The sequence below is a fragment of the Cannabis sativa genome, chromosome 4 (assembly GCF_029168945.1).
Source record: "Cannabis sativa cultivar Pink pepper isolate KNU-18-1 chromosome 4, ASM2916894v1, whole genome shotgun sequence".
NCBI classification, from domain to species: Eukaryota; Viridiplantae; Streptophyta; class Magnoliopsida; order Rosales; family Cannabaceae; genus Cannabis; species Cannabis sativa.
The window spans coordinates 19,405,663-19,426,092 of NC_083604.1; the positions used below are offsets into that span (position 1 = coordinate 19,405,663).

The following is a 20,430-nucleotide window of genomic DNA, read 5'->3' on the forward strand; positions in this document are numbered from 1 at the left end:
TAACATGCATGGTCGGTGGGAGATTGGTGCCTAGTAAAAAGTAAACTCAACATTTCTTTTTAAACTAAAGTAAACTCAACATTAAAAAATAAAACATTGTCCAACTTAACCCCTTTTTCTGTTCAAGGAAATTGATCATATATATATATATATACATATATACATACACTTTATGTATAATAAATATTATATTCTCAGTTGTAAATACACTTGATGTCACATTCATGAAAGTATATGCATCCTAGCTACTTAATCAAATATGTTCGTCAGATAATCATAATTAGTATGTGTGTATATATATATATATATATATATATTAAAATTATGGTATTATAAATCAAATAATAATTAATCATAATAAATTAAAATCTTGGAACAGAAGAGTATATATATAATTATGGCATGGGATAGATGTGTAGTGAGAGGAACGTTTGTCTGAGAATCTAGAAAAGGGAAAGTGAAAAATAGCCCAAAGATAAGGGACTTATTATGATCTCTTTTCATACTACATCATCATTCTCTCAATAACAACCCCCCACCCACACCACGCCTTATTATTTATTAATTTAATGCTCAATGACAAACCTATCACATATATTTTCATCCATTACTATATATAGCTTATAGTTCGTAGTAGTACTACTACTACTACATTTACTACTATATACTACTACGTGTATACACACATATATATAGGCGATCAGCATTATCAGATTAATTAGTAGACTTGCAATAAATCATCAAAAATAAAATTATATATTTATATAAATGTCTCCGGTGGGATTACCACCGGGTTTCCGTTTCCATCCAACGGACGAAGAGCTAGTCAACTACTACCTCAAGAGGAAAATCAACGGCCAAGAAATCGAGCTCGATATTATTCCTGAAGTTGATCTCTACAAATGCGAGCCCTGGGAGTTGGCAGGTATGAATATACATATGAATTTATTTTATTTTGTATGAAATATGTATACATGTATGAATTTAATTAAGTTTTGATATATATATGTGTATCTGCAGAAAAATCGTTTTTGCCGAGTCGAGATCCGGAGTGGTATTTCTTTGGACCTCGGGACAGGAAATACCCTAATGGGTTCAGAACAAATAGAGCGACGAGAGCTGGGTACTGGAAGTCAACAGGCAAAGACCGGAGAGTGACGTGTCAGAATCGGGCTATAGGAATGAAGAAGACCTTGGTTTACTACCGTGGGCGGGCGCCCCAGGGGATTAGAACTGATTGGGTCATGCATGAGTATCGACTTGATGACAAAGACTCTGAAGATCATACCTCTGCAATTCAGGTACATTAATTATAACGTAACTTAATTTCTACTACGTACGTACCCGGCCATGCATTACTGATGAACATATATATATTAAACTCGGTGTATTTATTTATTTTATTATTATTATCATAATAATTAAACTCGTTTTATGTGCTTAATAATTACTAGTGCACTAATCGTAATATTTTGCATGTTTATTTCATTAAATTATTTTTTTATCTGGACTTAATTCATTAATTATTTTAGGAGTTTTTTTTTTTATTTTTACACTTTAAAATATATTTTTTTTACATTTTTTGCAACTCTGCAACTTAAATTGCAACAAAAAAATCGTATAGAAACTATTATTGCAACTAGCGTTGCAATGATCACTTTGGAAACTGAAACCGTAAATTAAAAAAAAAAAAAGTTAAAAAAACAATATGGAGTAATTTCCCATCATTTTAATTAGTCATTTTGATTTTATATTTATGTGCATATAATATATAGTTTATTATTGGCTAGCTATAGCGAACCCTTTTAATATTGAATAAGTTTTTCTTAATCATTGAAACAATATATATATAATATAAGAAACTTCTCAACTATACATTGAATATTATATATGTTTTTTCCTTTTTGCTGATTATCATTGATTCATTATTATATGCGTGCTGTACGCTATATCTCTCATTTTAAAGATTTTACAACAATTATTCCACTTATTTGTAATTACATATATATCATATAAGATTGTTTGTAAATATACTAAAATAGCAATCCCTTCTCTTTACGCTTTAGCATTTCACATTTTTAACTGTAGAATTATAACACGTGTCACCATTTGACTTGGCAAGCATAAAGGCCGGTAGATATAAACTTCAACCATAGGCTAGCCAATTGAATAAGGCAGAAAACTAATTAGCCAAAGATAAAAGCTTTTTCCTTTATCCTTTATTTTGTTTTTCTCTATATATAATCTTTTCAATCATATAGAAAAAAGAAGGAAAAAAAAGTCTAATTAATAAAGATGCACTACGCACGACTATCACCCTTCATTGCACACTAAATCCAATTAAATCATATTATTTTTTTTTCCTTTATGTATATTTTGTTGATTACATATTATATATATATATATATGCACACAGAACAATGGAGATTGGAATGTGACCCTTTTCAATTTTTCATAATCATTTTCTATTGTTTAATAAAATTTTAATATAGGTTAGAATTATTATTTAATTAGCTAAACTATAGACATATATATACATTCAAGAATGGTATCAAATAATTATTAATTAGGGAAAAAAGTTGATATGTTTTCTGATTAAAAGCTTTGTATGCAATTAATTAGGTGTGAATAATTAGGATTCTGTTTCCATTTGTCACTACTGTCATTTAATTTAAGAATACATTAATTCTCTAAGTTAATATAAACATCATGTTTAAATGATAAAAAAATTAAAAAGAATAAATTTGTTGCATATTCGTTGCTTGTACTAGTGTTAGATCTCTTGAGTGTTATTAGCTACCATCTCTTAATGCCTTTTTCTGTAATAAGACAAAAGTACCATTCATCGTATATATAATAATATATAAAGAATATCTTACTGAAAATTATAATGATACTTATGTACTGTTTTTTCTGATCTAGAATTATATTATTATGTCTACATATCTTTCAGCTCAAAAAAGAAGATGGGGCTCCCCATCACTTTTAGGGTGTTAAGAAGCTAGGGGTTACTTTTTACTTTATTCCCAGTCCTACACATTTATATAAAATAAGCCATCTATCTAAGATTAATTTGTTGTCATCTAGCTAAGTTTTATTATTATCCATTATATATATATGCTTTTTCACTGCCACATTGAACTGCAATTGACTCAGCCCCAATAATTGACCCATTTTGACCATCTATATTTTTATTGGTAATATAACTTGGTATATATAGCTTCAAAAACTTAAAGTTTAAGAGTGTTTAAAGCTTTTTATTTTTTTTTTTAATTAACCGTTTATATATTAGAATGTATAATCGGGACTCGAACCCAAGACCGGGTCATATATTTGTGAGATAATCCAATAATATATATATATGCTTCGGCTTTCCTTTCCAAAAATATATTTATATGAGCATTGCCATTAAATATCAGTGTTGTCTAGTACTTTCTCGACATGTTATGTTGCGATTGACGAGCGATAATTAGTTAAAAACTATTATATTAAATTATGTAGGACCCGATAGTTAATTGGACCAATAACGATACTGACACATAGAAGGGTGCTAAGCATCACTGGTGCTTAGAGCATTGCTTTGAAGTAATATATATTCTGATACGTGTGTATTCGTAATTATCAAAATTTAATATTAAATTTCTATTTTAAATTTAAGAATAGTAATTGAGTCTACTCAAATTGGACGGACTTATTACACACGATGACATTTAATTACTCTGAACAACTTAGTAATTTGATCCCATTCAAAAATATTTAATGCATATCATCGTTTAATAAATGTGCAATTTAAATGTGTAAATCTATCATTACTTAGGATTTTATCTTACCCAATGTAGTGAAAACATTTTGATTAAATAAATATAGAAATTAATACATATATATACTTAGTCCTGACATATATATAGGCATATAATAAAATGCAGGATTCATACGCATTGTGCCGAGTGTTCAAGAAGAACGGGATATGTTCGGAAGTAGAAGAACAACAACAACAACTACTAGCACAATGCAACACCAACAATAATAACATATCACTAATGGAGAGCTCAACATCACATAATTCACATGGCGGATTTATCAATGAATCCGATACCATGTCACCTGACATTCCTATGGCATCGTCGTCTTGCATCGAGCAGGACGACGACAAAGATGATTCATGGATGCAGTTTATCACTGATGATGATTCTTGGTGTCAGTCTAACACAACCACAACCACTACTATTGGAGCTCACGATGATGTCTCTCGTCATATCTCTTTCACAAACTAGCTAAATTATTTATTATTATTATTATTGGTCCTATTGGACGTAAATAATTTTACAATTCTGGGGTGGATTTTTGCTATTTTTCATGAATAATAAAATACACCAGTACCATGTGTTTCTGATGAGTACAGGTGAAATGGAAGTAGGAAATGGGATGAAGAGGAGGAAATGTAAGATCTATTTGATTAATTATATTCTTATATATATTTATTATATATGTTTGTTAATTTGTAATTTGTATATTAAATATACTATCTCTCTAATTGGGTCTTGTATGGGTTGTAATTAATTCTCTTAGTCTGGTTTGATAATTATGCATGGCTTCTATAGAGTGAAATAATTTACTGAATGCTCTATAGATTTCCAGGTTATCTGTTCGGGTGTGATATTATTAATTTTATTATTTAGCAGGGGTCTTACACTTATTTTAATTTAAAATTAATTTTAATTCATATAAATGGGATCTAATATTTATTTGTACCAATAATTTGGTAATATTTCTTTTAACTATTTACTAGAGTTATTAATTCTTGGGCATTGAATATATTTGAGAATATTATACTATTCATAAAGAGCAATATGTATGTGTAATTTAACAATGTAATTACTGGATTTAAGATGGAATCATATCATCTTAAATTTTTTATACGTAACCTTCATTTCAAAAGGAATGGAAAAATAAATAAAAGATAGAAAAATGAAAATAAAGTGAAGTGTTAAAAAAGTAAAAGTAAAAAAAATGAAGTATATGGAAGAATGAGAAGAAAAAGACTGAAAATAAAGAGAAAGAATATATATATGGAGCAGGGTACGGGTGGACATGATTAAGTTCACTCTAATTGAGTCCGAAATTAAATTCTAATTGAATTAGATCAATTATTGAATATTAATCTTAAAATCTAATTAAAAATTAATTTAATTTAATTACATTCAATATATATTAAAAAATTATATTTATTAAAATATAATAAAAAAATATATATTTTAATTATATTTATTTTGATGGTTTTTTTTTATTTAAATTGTTAATACTTAGTTGTTTTATTTATTTGATTTCATGATATTTTGTTATATTTTATTACTTGATATTATCTTAATTATTTTGAACTTTTAATTGTATTAAATTTGTCAAAATGATATTTTATAGAGGATTAAACTAAAATGAAGGGTGATATATACTTTATATCATTTTTCATATTTTTTAATTAATATTAAAAATTAGGCGTATAATATTTAATTAAGAAACCGATCTAATCAAATTAGTAGTTGGATTGGATTAGATTTTAAGGTCTAATTAGAATTGATCAAAAACTATTACAAATTTGAGTTTTAGTGGTATTGTTTAGTGACACGCAAACACCCTCCTAACTATAGGTGTGCTATCGTGATTTTTTATTAATTGTGTAGTTTGTTGCTAGTCAACAAATTTATTAAAAAATCACGTTTAATTAAATCTTTTCTGAAATTAACTTTTGCTTAAATAAAATAAACTTTACAAAGTCGAGATCCTATATTCAAAAGTTATAACCACAATACAAAATACTAATACAAACTTGTCGCCAAGCGACTAATCAAAATGCAGCCTATTGTCCCGAAGACTGATCACTCCAGGTTTAACCGCCTCGATATGTACAACCTTCATCTGCTCGAACTCACTACTGTTCAGCCTTAGCTTTGCCCTTACCTACACACACAATAATAATTGTGAGTCGATAGACTCAGTAAGAAAAGCATATATAATCATAACATAAATATAAACCAGATTATAATTAGGCGCACATACACCTAATCATAATCCTAACCCCGTGTCCCACGTGATACTGAGTCTAGAACATTCGTACGATAGTACTGTTGACCATAATATTAGCCTATACTCGGTACTCTAATCGTACCGATGGGATAGCGTTAATGAGTACTCAAGCCAAATATACATTATTCGGTAACCAATATAATTTTGTGTATACTACTACCGCTATTTAAATGTCATCTAATAGGCAATCGTAAACATGCATACTAAATATGAAGTCACATATGCATATAATCATATCTTACCTCAATTTCGAATTTAAGTGTGCCGGTCAACCTGAGTGGAACTGCTGCTCGACGGTTTATAGGCCCCTAAATCACAATATTCATAAAATTGATAAGTGATACGCTAAATCACTTTCCGAGGACTTTAAACTCAAAACTAAAGGTTATTCCCTATTGATCTCTAGAAAAACCATGTCCTAAGCATCGAGAAAAACATCAAAACAGGGAACCTGCCTGAAAAACGGTAGGCCATTTTCTAAAAATGGCAAGCCGTTTTTCTGGGTCCTGCACCAGGAAAAAATAGGAGAAATGGCCTGCCGTTTTTCAATATAGAAAAACAATAAGCCCCCAATTCGACCGAAGACCACCCTAAATCTTCCAATCCGCCTGGCGTCCATTCTAATAGAACAGCCTACAAAACCAAGAGCTAGCCTGGTCAGATCGCGATCAAGAATAATTTACTAATTATCGCTCATTTTAGGAAATAAAACAAACGACTATTCAACTATAAGGCTACTAACATGCTTCCTAATAGGCTTTTCTTATAACATATTAAATAAACAAGTTGTCCTATGGCGGACTCCACATCTTGCTAGCAATGCCTCAAACTGTTTATTACAAAAATAACTCCCTTCATTGCTGATGATTGCTCAGGGAGTTCCAAACCGAGTGAAGATGTACTTTTGAAGGAAAGACAAGATTGTTTTACTGTCATTGGCATGTGTTGCAACTACTTCCACCCACTTTGATACAAAGTCCACAGCCAACAAAATATAGAGATTATTAAAGGAAGATGGAAACGATCCCATGAAATCTATGCCCCACACATCAAACAACTCTACCTCCAAAACATCAGTCAAAGGCATTTCATTTCTCCTTGAAATGTTCCCCGTTCTCTGACAATGATCGCATGCATTCATAAAGTCATTAGCATCCTTGAAAAGAGTAGGCCAGTAGAACCCACTTTGAAAAACCTTGGCAGCAGTTCTTGTGCCACTGAAATGCCCCCCACATTGTAAGGCATGACAGTGATTCAAGACAGAATACATCTCTTCTTCAGACACACATCTTCTTATTATTTGATAGCACAGTGCTTGTAGAGGATTGGCTCTTCCCATTAGTAGTGCTTCAACTCTAAAAATAACATTTTCAGCTGTTGACGAGACATCTCAAGAGGTGTAACATTTGCAGGCAAGAAGTTCACATAGTCTGCGAACCAAGGGACCATCAAGCTTTCCCTCAAACTAAAGAGTTGCTCATCGGGAAACTCTTCATTTATATGCACCTCTTTTGTGTTTTAACTCTCTTCTAATTCAAGCCTAGACAAGTGATCAGTAACTAAGTTTTCGGTTCTCTTCTTGTCTTTTATCTCAATGTTGAACTCTTGGAGCAAAAGTACCCACCGAATCAGTCTTAGCTTTGCATCTTTCTTACTCTTGAGGTACTTAATTACAGAATGATTCGTATATACTATCACCTTATTCCCAATCAGATATGGCTGAAACTTGTCACACGCGAACACAATAGCTAGCATTTCATTTTTCGTAGTGGCATAGTTCAACTGAGCATCATTCAGGGTTCTACTAGCATAGTAGATGGTATGAAACACCCTGTCAGCTCTTTGACCCAAGATAGCTCCAATGGCGTAGTCACTTGCATCACACATCAATTCGAATGGAAACTCCCAATTTGTGAAGTGACTATGGGTGCCGATATCAGTTTCTCTTTAAGAGCTTGGAAGGCCTTCAAGCATTCCTTTCCAAACTCAAAAGGTACCCCGTTAACAAGCAAATTGGACAATGGCTTGGAGATCTTTGAGAAGTCCTTAATAAATCTTCGGTAGAATCTTACATGGCACAGAAAACTCCTTACTCCTTTTACAGAAATTGGAGGGGGTAGATTTTCAATTGTAGACACCTTGGCCCTATCCACCTCGATGCATGCCTTTGAGATCTTGTGTCCCAAAACAATCCCCTCTTTCACCATAAAGTGGCACTTTTTCCAGTTAAGTACCAAGTTTGACTTCTAACACCTGATTAGTACTTTTTCTAAGTTCCTCAAACAATCGTCAAAAGATGAATTGAAAACTGAGAAGTCATCGATAAAGATCTCTATACAACCCTCAATCAAATTATAAAAGATTGTCATCATCCACCTCTAAAATTTTGCTGGAGCGTTACATAGTCCAAATGGCATTCTACTAAAAGTAAAAGTGCCATATGGGCATGTAGAAGTTTTCTTCTCCTAATCCTCTGGTGCTATGGCTATTTGATGATAACCAGGATAGCCATCTAGAAAATAATAATACTCATGTCCAGTCAAACGGTCTAGCATCTAGTCAATGAATGGCAAAGGGGAATGGTCTTTTCTGGTTGCCTTGTTAAGCTTCTTGTAGTCAATGCAGATTCGCCAACCAGTAACAGTTCTTATAGGGATCAACTCAATCTTTTCATTCTTAATCACAGTCATACCACCTTTTTTTGGCACTACTTATATTGAGCTGACCCATTTACTGTCTGAAATCGGGTAGGCCACCCCAGCATCTAACCACTTGACCACTTCCTTTCTGACAATCTCTTTCATTGGTGGACTAAGTCTTCATTGTGCATTAATAGTCGGTTTGGCTCCTTCCTCCATAAGAATTCGATGCATAACTGTTGAGGGACTTATTCCCTTGATATCAGCCAATGTATACCCAATGGCCTTAGTGTGCGCTCTGAGTACTCTTAACGGCTTATCAGTCTCCACATCAGAAGCGAAGCTGACACTATGACTAGCAGCATCTTGTCCTTGCCCAAAAACTCATACCAAAAATGATAAGGAAGCACCTTCAACTAAAGTTCTAGTAGTTTTTCTACAAATGGCACATGCTTCTTTGGAATGACCCCCAACTCTTCAAAGTATTTTCTATTCAATGGCCCATAGTAGTCAAGTCATTTTACGTATTCCAGCGCCTCAGTTCCATCTTGCTCATTTAGATCTTCTTCAGTCAAACTCACTTCTAATGAATCTTCCATTAGCTTTCTCTTTTCCACTATGGTGTCTACGAGATCCACAAAGAAACAGTTGTCATTTGCCTTAGAAAAAGTCATCGCCTTAAGAACATTAAAGAACACTTCGTCCCCTTGCACCCTCAGCTTCAATTCGCCCTTCTGAACATCAATCAAAGCTTGGCCTGTTGCCAAGAATGGTCTCCTAAGAATAATTGGAACATTGTTATCTTCTTCCATGTCGAGAACTATAAAATCTATTGGGAAGATAAATTTATCCACTTTGACTAGAACATCTTCGATGACCCCTCTTGGATGAGCCAACGACCGATCAGCCAATTGCAAGGTTACTGTAGTAGGCTTCGCTTCTCCCAAATGCAATCTTTTAAAAACTGACAAAGGCATCAAATTGATGCTTGCTCCCAAAACACACAGTGCATTTATCCCCTCTATTCTCCCGATGGTACAAGGTATGGTGAAACTCCCAAGATCTCTGAGTTTAGGAGGGACTTTCTTCTGTAATATCGCACTACACCCCTCGGTCAATGCCACTGTTTCATAGTCCTCCATTTTCCTCTTCTTGGACAAGATTTCTTTCATGAATTTCACATAGCTTGGCATTTTTTCCGAGGCTTCTGCAAAGGGGATGTTAATGTGCAGCTTCTTAAATACCTCTTGAAATTTTGAGAACTACTTCTCTAGGTTGGTCTTTCGGAGCCTCTGCGAGTAAGGGATCTTTACATAGTGGTCAATGCTGATAGGTGGAGAAGCTTCCTTTGACGCGAGGCCCTCAGTAGTCTTCTTCTCTGCTGGTGTCAGTGCCAGTTGATCCTGAACCTCTTCTTCCACTTGTTGTCTCTCATTAGGCCCTTCATACTTCTTCCCACTTCTCAAGGTAATTGCCTTACAGTTTTCTTTTGAGTTCACCTCCGTTGTGGTAGTCGGTTACCTTGAGGGCAGGTCGCTATTTGTGTCGCCAATTGCCCCATCTGATTCTCCAAGGCTTTAATGGATGATCTAGTTTCTGTCATAAATTGTAGCAACAAATTTGTTTGTACACTGGACCCTCCACTAGAACCTTGTTGTTGTGGTTGTTGTTGATTCTTTGGGGTTGATTTCTCTACTGATAGAACTCCTGTTGTTGCTGATTAGAGGACTGCCCTTGTACATTCTTTCGTTGACCCCCTCCTTGATTATACCCATAGTTATTGTTTTGAGAATAATTCCTGATGGCTTTTGCTTGATCCATCGGCAAACTATTCACATCTACGGGGCATTGGTCATAGGTGTGAGGGCCCCCACAGAGCTCACAAGCAACTTGAGCCTATTTTGCTTGCACATCCATCAACTTTGTTAAGGCCTCAACTTGGGCTGTCAATTTGGTGATGGCATCTACCGCATGCATACCAGCTACCTTCTTCGTTTGGCTTCTTTCAGTTGGCAATGGTTGGTTATTCATGGCCATTTCTTCGAGCAGATCATACGCCTCATTTACACTTTTTCTCATAAATGCCCCACCAACTGCGGCATCTACAATTGCTCTGGTGTTACCAATGAGCCTGTTGTAGAAATTATGAACCAACATCCACTTTTCGATCCCATGATGTGAACATTTCTTAATGAGATCCTTGAACCTCTCCCAAGCCTCATAGAGAGATTCATTCTCCAATTGACAAAAATTATTAATTTCTCCTCGCAACTTGGTAGCTTTTGCTAGAGGAAAAAACTTGGACAAGAACTTTGTCGCCAAATCAATCCATGTAGCAATGGAGTTGAGTGGCAAGGAGATCAACCAACTTTTGGCTCGCTCCCTCAGTGAGAATGGGAGTAGTATCATTGCTGACCCCGTTTACTTTGAAAGTCTGACATAACTCCATGAAATCGGACAAGTGCAAATTTTGATCTTTAGAGGAGAGTCCACCAAACTGGACTGAAGACTGCACCATTTGGAGTATGGCTGGCTTTATCTCGAAGTTATTGGCCTCCACGGCAGGTGGTCTTATACAAGACTGAACCCCCATCAATGTTGGGGAACATAGTCCCTCAGACTACGGTCGGGTGGAATACGACCGTTTGCCTTGTCTTCAATGACACCTCTGTTATTACCGTTATTGCTGCCATTATTACCGCCATTAACATTATCAGCCATGACTTCTTCTGTTTCAGCTCTTGCTGCACTTCTTTCTTGCCGTTTGTTTCTTCTACAAGTCTTTTCAATTTTAGGATGAACCGGCAGTGTTACACTTTGTCCTTGACGTCGTATGCACCTTTAATTCCTGAAAAATAATAAGATAATTTGAAAGAAACTGGTTAGAAATTAGCAGAAAGAATTAACCAAAGTAGAATTTAATCTAATCTTATGTAATATCAACTTTTAATTAAACAATTCTCCAGCAATGGCGCCAAAAACTTGTTGTTAATTTTAATACGCAAGTGCACGTATCGTTGTTCAAGTAATAAACTCACACGAGTGAGTTCGAACCACAGGAAATTGAACTGAATATCACTAAATTAGACTTATGATTCTATTTGGTAGACAAACAATTTTCGATAGAGTTTAAAATAAAAAAAAATTAAAGAGAGCAATAAAGGTGTTTAATCAAGGATGAAAATTAGGGAAACGAATCATGTTGTTTCAATTACCCAATTGTTAATGCTAATTATTATTTCTCTTTCTTTATGTGAATGACAGATCATAAAATTAACCTTACTCTTCTTAGATCTTTTAGGTCCTAGATCATATGCTATCTATTGCATCTCTGAGATATACTAACATACAATTTGTAAGCAATAATCTCAATGCCGACACATAGGCCATGCAAATACTTTCGTTTCACAACAAAACCTAGTTTATTTAATTTTAGCATTCTCAATACTCACTGTTTAGATTTTGTATTGAGATCATAAAGCATGTCTAAGGTGATCAATCTCAAACATGGAATTAAGTACAAACATGAATAAATACACAATCAAGAAAGAAAAAATAGCAATTAACATTAAGTCATGGCATAAAATCAATCAACATGCATCATCTCCTTAAATTAGAGTTTAGTTTATAACATCCATAATCAAATTTAAAATAGAAATTAACATAGAAATCAAGAGTTTAAGAAAGAACTAGTTGGTGATTGCGCTTTGGATCGCCACAATATCTTCTTCTCCTCCCTCTTTCACTTTTCGGGTCCAATTTCTGATGATTTTTGTTCTAAAACGCGATTCCCTTAAATAAAAATTAGGGTTGTTACCTCTGGATGGCGAAAATTCAAAACTATCCAAAATTCTCGTGTTTTGCCCATAGTCGCGACTACATAAAGCCTAGTCGCGACCATAGGCAAAATAAAAAATCCATGCTTTCTGCCAAACCTCATAGCCACGACCATAGTCGAGACCATAGAATAGGGTCGCGACTATGGATGTGGTGGTCGCGACTACTGAAGGTTTTTTTGTCAGCCTCAACAGATTTATCTGCAGAATGCCCCGTCTTTTCAATATTGATAGAATTTGAGCTCTAATGCCTCGAGGATCTGAAACAAGGAAAATCAAGCATATAACCATTCCAAAATATAAAATTAATAGAGAAAACAACTATAAAATCAACTCAGAACTTAGGCTAAAAATAGCCTAACACCGAGCAAGGGTAAGCTCCCCAGATGGGTCAATAGGCACCCCTACTGGAATGGTGATCTCACTAGAAAGGAGTGCATACGTCCACTCGCAGGGCAAGTAAGATCGTTCCTAGCTCCCAGATATGCCTATTGTACGCTTCACCATCTATCACCTCTCAATAAAGGTAGATAGGCGTCTCAAACCCGTTACTAGACCACTCATCCCCAGATGAGTTGTGCAGAGGCGACACGTGACAATCTTCAAACAAAAGTTGAAGAAGATCGTTGTCTACTCGGTGTTCAACTCCCTAATAATCGCCATAATGCATCTGTAAAAAAAGAAAGAGAGGGGAGATGAGTACACCCAGTAATGCTAGTAGGCTATCCATGATGGACTCACCTACTAGTTTGCAGATATAAAAAAAAAAGAGGCGAGGAAATGAAACATGCATAACATTCATAGTGCACAACCGAAAAATTTTACAACGAAGGAACAACCATTCATGTAGCTAAATGGAGGAAGCAACAATGACAATTACACACTAAAAATTTTTACTAAGTGTGAAAAGCAAAAACAAGCACATGGAAGCACATACATAAGACCACGAGAGGTAAGCAAAAAACAATCATCTCCAAGTCATGAAGCTGCACTACGATTGTCACAGAAAATCACACTCCAATCACCCATGAAGGGGTCTCGGGGTAGTAAACCCCGACCCCCCATGGGGTGGTCTCAGGGAGATACACCCCGACCCCCACATGGTGGTCACGGGGGTGGTGTAACCCCCAACCTCGGTAAAAAAAAAAGAGAGAGAAGGCATGCTTCGAACTCGGGGTGTACCTCGAGACCCCCAAATTTGGGGGCAAACCTTCCATCTCGGGGTGTACCTCCACCCCAACTCAGTGCCACAAAATCGGGGTGACAACGAACGAACGAGACAAGCCCCATCTCAGGGTATGGTAGCCTCAGGGTGTGTGCTAAAATAAATAAAATAATAAAGGGGGTGTCATCTCGAGGTGTACCCCGACCCCCAAGTCAAGGCCTCATGTCGGGGTGAGACCAAAGCTTGGTCTCAAGTAACCACTAAGACCCTCTTCAAGGTATACCCGTTGTGCCAACTTGAAAAAGAGGCTATTAATTTGGGTTTAGGGGATTTTGTGAGCCTCAGGTGGTGTACCCCGACCCCCAAGTGGTGGTCTCGGGGTACCGCCCCCGACCCAACCTCAAACTTAAAAAAAATAAAAATAAAAACTTTTCTCGAGGTGTGCCTTAACCCCCAAATCTCGGGGTATCCCGAAACCACTTATGAGAACCCATCTAAGGGTGGTGTGACATTCAAGCTTAGGGTGGATGTATAGGCCATCTTAAGGAAGCGAGATGTTCCAACCAACTCAAGGTAGGCGTACCCCGACACCCTACAAGCATACTTGGGGTGATCTCAAAGTGTGGGGGTACATGGTGGCCAGAAATCCACACTCCACACACAAAGCATAGTTAAATATTTTTCCCAAGGTATATATACCATCTTCACAAACACACTTTTTTTAATTTTATGAGAATCAAAATTGGAAAAATAGAAGAAAAATGAAATTTTTTCATGTCATGGTGTTCTTCAATATTCAAGAACACAACCAACCTAAAGTTTCAAATTTATTCATTTTCCACCAAATTACACTAAATCAAAGCCAAAAACACATTACCCACCATTTATACTACAAAATCCAAACATTAAGGGTGTGTTTGGAAGTAGTGTAATTACTAAGTAGGGTAATTACTAGGGTGGTAATAAGACAATTTAGTAATTACACTATATTTTAAAATGCAAAGTGTGTTTGGATATGTACTAGCTAAACTTTTTAGACGTTTCTCTCTCGACTCTCCAGTATGAACAGGGGTTCGTCTTCTTCCCCAGCATGTTCACACCTATTTTCTGCAAGTTTCCACAAGGTGAAACCCATGCCCAGCTCCAGATCGCTCGATCATGGTGGCTCCGATTCTTCCTCTACTGAGACACAACACAGCTCGACCCATCCAAGCCACGCGAGCCGTCTTCCTCAGCAGATACCCAACCACTCCAGTCGCATCATCATTTACTCCGACCTTCTCCCAAATCCGTCGAATCGTACTGAGTTTAATGAGACTCTTACAGGTATTGATTTCCTCTTACAATTTTCCCTATTCACTGTCAAATCGTTTCAGAGGAAATGGTTTTTTATTGAACAATTCAGATATACTTTTGGTTTGCCTATTAAATTCTACCCTGAAAATTGTACTTTGCAAGGGATTTGGGGTAATGGGAACCCTCCCAAATCTGTCGACAGAAGGGATTTAATTCCCTTTGCTATCTTGAGTTTGAATCCCACATTTAATTTGGTCTGCAAATGTGTTCTGTCTATTGCCATATTCAAATCCTTTGTGCAGCAAATCTACCCAGTATTAAATGCCTTCGATATGACTGATACTGCTTCGTTTTACCCCTATACCGTGAGTGTTTATCTATTTATAGTCAAGTCTAGGAGAAGCTTTGCTTTGTGCGATTTAGCTATATATATTTTCCCCTCTCTGCAAAGTATACTGTACTTTAGGTTTTGCTATACTAATTTTTGGTTATCCCTTTCTACTGCTTCCATCTTCCCCTCTCTGAGTTCCAAACGATTGTTCTCACTGATATGTATCCTTGTGTCTTTTAGTTTTAGTTTCCAACCGTGGTCCGTTTGTTCACCTGTGCTTTTATTTTCCCATAATACGTTCATATATAGTAAGAGTTGCATATCGGTCAGCTCATTTTCGTTTGTTTGTGTTATTTTTGGAAGAGTATATTGGGTTAGTCTGGGGTTTATTCTTGAAGCCGTGGTTCTCTCTCACATAATCTCCTTACCCAGTTATTCTACTTCCCTGTACAACCTTGCTGTCAACCAATTTCTAAAGCATCTCCTATCCATTACCCCAACAAAATACTTGTGTTCTCAAACTACCACTCGGTCTCTCTTTATCCTTCAAACTCTGCCTGGTCCCTTCTTGCTATTTGCTTCTTACTGCTCTTTAGCTATCTACTCTATGGATGATCTAACAAATTCTCTCTCTGTTGCTCTCAACCTCACAGAAACCGAGTGTACTGTTCAAACACTTCACGAACTCACTCCTGCAAATACTCCTGAAACCGAGACACAACAAGCCCCCCTCTTCCTTGTTGTTAAAGTGCACACTGTCAAGTCTTTCAACCGAAAGAATTTTATAGAAAAAATGACAAAGAACTGGAACCATGTCTCTAGGAGCCCTGTGATTATCACCGAACGCCCTCATGGTCTTTTCCTTGTGGAGTTTGGTTGCGATGGAGATAGGCGTCGGGTTTTGTTGCAACAACCTTGGACTTATCTCAACCAAGCTATCCTTATGGATATTCGGAACTCTTTGGATGTCCTCAATGGGGATAGTCTGCTCAAAATACCTCTTTGGGTTCAAGTGTTCAACACCCCTTTCCTCAAACGCTCTGAAGAATTGGCGGCCCTAGTATCTTCTTCTCTCGGTCACATGTTGGAGCTCTATAAGCCATCTCTTCGGGAGACATGGGGACCCTATTTTAGGCTCCGAGTCATGTTTGATGTGGCGCAACCTCTCCCCCGTGGCATACCTATCCACTTCTCGGGTATAAATAAAGTCGTTTGGCTAGAGCTGAAATATGAAAACCTCCCCGACATTTGTTTTTTCTGTGGCCGAATGGGGCATAGTTACAATAAAGGTTGCATGGATTACATGAAGGCTTGTGATGAAGCTCCTTTCCCCCCGGAGCTCAGGTATGACATCAAAACCATTTCTGGCAAAGTTAAAGTTTCCACTAATGCTTTGTTATGCCCTGAACAACTTAACTTCGCCAATCCTCTGGTCGCTTCCTTTATGACTACTAATCCGGCTAGTGCAGTCTGTGTTGCACCCCCGGAGAGCATGCCACCTTTTCCCACCTATGGCTCCCAAGAAGTTTGCCCGACTCAAGGCCAAACACAACAAGTGGGTCTCTTCAAATCCGGCCCATCCACCATCCCACAAAACTACTCTCAATGGAATCAACCCGATCCCATAACAAACACACCAACTCCTAACCCATCACAGACCCTCCCACCCGAGACCATCACACCAACATACACAGCCCTTCTTAACGCCACTATGAGCAACACTAGTGTCCAAAAAGCCTCACCAACTTCCACACCGAACCAAGCCATCACTTCCCAACATTCCAGTGGCTCCAATTCCACTAGCTCAAAATATTGTCATGTGCCTTTGCCCGAGAACATCCCTCTTCTTGACACCAGCAAGAGACTCGAAGCCATGAACCTTACCTACCAACCGGGAATTGCTACCCCCTCGGGTTCAAAGGCCTCAAGGAAGAGAAGCAAGCCCGATTCAAAGGACAAGTTCAAAAGGCAAACTGAAATGGTCAACAGAGAACTTCGCCATCAAATCAAGCGTTCCCGCTCCGACATCCCACAAGTCACTGAAATCTCATCTGGAAGCGCAGGCCTAGCCACCGAGCAGGCCTGCCCGCCGCCATGAAGCTTGTCAGCTGGAATGCACGTGGAATTGGGAGTGACCGTGCATTCCGCAATCTCTCCCGTTTAGTTTCTTTTTGTAATCCTGCTATTTTATTTATTATGGAATCTAGGCTTGCTAAGAACGTTGTTGACAATCTTAAGCACAAGCTCCATTTTGATTCGGGTTTGGAAATTCCTAGGATAGGTAGAAGTGGGGGCTTGCTTTTATTTTGGACTAATGATGTAATTGTCACTTTACTTTCTCAATCTATTAGTCACTTTGATTGCTACGTTTCGTGTTCAATTACAAATGTGTCCTTCCATCTTACGTGTTTTTATGGCTCTCCGGTTGATTCTCTTAAGCCTCATACGTGGAATATACTGAATCGAATTGGTAGGGGTAATCCTCGGGATCCGTGGCTTATCATTGGGGACTTTAATGCTTTTCTCTTTTCCCATGACAAACAAGGGGGAAATCCCGACAGGGGCCCTTCCTCTGATTTTAGACATTTCCTTGATTCCTTTAATCTCTCCCCTCTCGACCCAACTGGTCCTTTGCTCACGTGGAACAATAATGTCGCATCCCCAAAAAACATTCAAGAACGATTAGACTGGGGTATTGTTAATAACCATTGGTCCAATATCTTTCCTGATGCCACTCTTGCTCATCTGGGGTTCTACGGTTCAGATCACCGCGCCCTTGAGCTTAACACTTCCATCCCCCCGGGCCTATCAATAATAGCAAACATTTTCACTTCGAGAATGTTTGCCTTAAGGACCCAAATTGGAACCATGTTTTCGACCAGTCCTGGACTAGCCAACCGAGCCAGCATGAGCCCATCCTCAATTTAGTCGCTACTCAAGACTCTTGTGCTAAGAAACTCAACAATTGGAACCACAAAAAGGATTTTAATTTTAAAAAACACATTAGCAAGCTTGAGAAAGACCTGGAAATTGCCCGCTCTGCTCCTGTTTGGAATGACAACACCATTCGAAATATAAAAGAGCTTCAATCTAGGCTTGACGCTCTTCTGTACAAAGAAGAAACTTATTGGAAACAGCGAGCGAGGACCCAATGGTTGGCCCAGGGAGATAAGAACACCAAATTCTTTCATCGCTATGCCTCTCACAGATAGAAAATAAACAAAATCCAAAAGCTTCACTTGGCCAACGACAGTATTGTCTCTGACGATGAGGGCATTACTCGTGAAATGGAATCCCACTTTAACCAACTCTTCTCGTCCATGAACCCCTCGGAGGAGGATGTCAATAAGGCCCTGCAAGGCATTACAAACTCTCTCTCAGAGTTGGACAAATCCCTCCTTGCTGAGGAGTTTTCCTTGGACGAAATTGAAAAAGCTTTTTTCCAACTCCCCTCGGACAAAGCCCCTGGTCCTGATGGTTTCAACTCTAATTTCTACAAAACAAACTGGACCTCTGTCAGGAATGATGTTCTCAAAGCAGCTACCAGCTTTCTCAATGGAAATAGGGACATCACCCCTCTAAATATCACTCTCATCACCCTTATCCCCAAAGTCAAACGTCCTTCCACTCTATCGGAATTCCGGCCGATCAGTCTTTGCAACATCATCTACAAAGTCATCTCCAAGACCATTGCAAATCGGCTTAAACTCGTCCTCAATAATTTGATTTCCCCCAACCAAAGCGCTTTCCTTCCGGATAGACTCATCTCGGACAACATCATTATTGCCCAGGAAGCAGCACACTCCATTAAACTGAAAACAAGGGGTAAAAAAGGTTGGATGGCGGTCAAGCTAGATATGGCAAAAGCTTTTGACAGAGTGGAGTGGTCCTTCATCGAAGCTATTCTCCGAAAATTCCAATTTCCATCCCGCTTTATCACTCTGGTGCTTTCTTGCATCTCCACCGCTACCTTCCAATTCAACCTCAACGGCAAAGTTACAGGCAGTGTTTCCCCTTCTCGAGGAATTCGCCAGGGCGATCCCCTTTCACCCTATCTTTTCCTCCTCTGCGCGGAAGGTTTCTCTTCTCTCTTGCGTCAGAAAGAAAATGATAGGTCCCTGCCTGGCATAAAAGTGGCAAGGCGGGCTCCAGCCATCTCCCACCTGCTTTTTGCGGATGACAGCTTTCTTTTCTGTCAAGCTTCCATTAACTCTTGTAACGTCATCAAAGAGGTTCTGGACGTTTACGAGCGGGCCACCGGCCAAAAAGTCAATTTCCAGAAATCTTCACTGTATTTTTCTCCCAATGTGGAGTTAAGGGACCAAACCTTGATCTCTGACTTCATGGGTATCCCTGTTCGCCCCTCCTTTGAAAAATATCTGGGTCTCCCTCAGCACATAGGTCGAACAAAAAAACAACTGTTTCATTACCTTCATGACAAAGTTTGGGGCCACCTACATAATTGGCGAGATAAAGTCTTTTCTAAAGGAGGCAAAGAGACTCTCTTGAAATCGGTCATTCAAGCCATTCCCACTTATAGCATGGCTTGCTTCCGCATCCCGGTTGCCACTTGCCGCTCCCTTGAATCTACCATGGCAAATTTCTGGTGGGGAGTTAATGACAACAATCGCCCCAAAACCCACTGGCAAAGCTGGAAAAAGCTTTGTAGATCCAAGAAAGATGGCGGGCTTGGTTTTCGTTCTTTAGTCCATTTCAATCAGGCTATGCTTGCTAAGCAAGCCTGGCGCATCTTAAAGCAACCAAACTCCACTGTGTCCAGAATTTTATCTGCCCGATATTACCCTCATTCTTCCTTTCTCAGTAGCTCCACGGGCCACTCTCCGTCTTTCGTTTGGCGTAGTATTTGCTGGGGAAAAGAGTTGCTCCGCAAAGGCCTTATCTCCAAAATTGGCAATGGAAAGAACACTTGTACCACTACAGATCATTGGATCCCGGGTTTCCGTCAAATTACCCCCTTATCCCTCGTCCCCGACAGAGTCGCTTCTTTCATCACCACCTCCTTGTCTTGGGATACAGATAAGATTCAGCGTTGTTACCCCTCCCATGTGGCCCAGGCTATCC

General features: G+C 37.9%; 2 protein-coding genes and 1 non-coding gene across 4 annotated transcripts; 2 read left to right on the forward strand and 1 right to left on the reverse strand.

Moving 5' to 3' along the window:
- Nucleotides 1-426: 426 nt before the first annotated feature.
- Nucleotides 427-4,482, forward strand: LOC115712266 (NAC domain-containing protein 86). Of its 2 annotated transcripts, none has more exons than XM_030640522.2 (3): nt 427-925; nt 1,021-1,301; nt 3,909-4,482. In XM_030640522.2, the coding sequence occupies exons 1-3, from the start codon at nt 769-771 to the stop codon at nt 4,272-4,274; spliced, it is 804 nt and encodes a 267-aa protein (XP_030496382.1). In that variant the 5' UTR covers nt 427-768; the 3' UTR covers nt 4,275-4,482. The 2 variants fall into 2 exon arrangements, with proteins under 2 accessions (XP_030496382.1, XP_030496384.1); XM_030640524.2 differs by having other exon boundaries at nt 3,927-4,482.
- Nucleotides 4,483-9,235: 4,753 nt separating this feature from the next.
- Nucleotides 9,236-9,913, reverse strand: LOC115713211 (uncharacterized). Its single transcript, XM_030641695.1, has one exon. It carries the CDS (start codon nt 9,911-9,913, stop codon nt 9,236-9,238), a length of 678 nt encoding a protein of 225 aa, XP_030497555.1.
- Nucleotides 9,914-10,887: 974 nt separating this feature from the next.
- On the forward strand, nt 10,888-10,994 carry LOC115715408 (small nucleolar RNA R71). Its single transcript, XR_004011281.1, has one exon. It is a non-coding gene; the product is annotated as a small nucleolar RNA R71 (small nucleolar RNA).
- Nucleotides 10,995-20,430: the final 9,436 nt, after the last annotated feature.

Bases quoted from the DNA above. Each gene is read 5' to 3' on its own strand.
- LOC115712266 (XM_030640522.2), top strand. From the start codon at position 769: ATGTCTCCGGTGGGATTACCACCGGGTTTCCGTTTCCATCCAACGGAC. The intron at 926-1,020 runs GTATGAATATAC...GTGTATCTGCAG, and splicing joins CGAGCCCTGGGAGTTGGCAG to AAAAATCGTTTTTGCCGAGT. The intron at 1,302-3,908 runs GTACATTAATTA...ACATATATATAG, and splicing joins ATCATACCTCTGCAATTCAG to GCATATAATAAAATGCAGGA.
- LOC115713211 (XM_030641695.1), bottom strand. From the start codon at position 9,913: ATGCCAAGCTATGTGAAATTCATGAAAGAAATCTTGTCCAAGAAGAGG.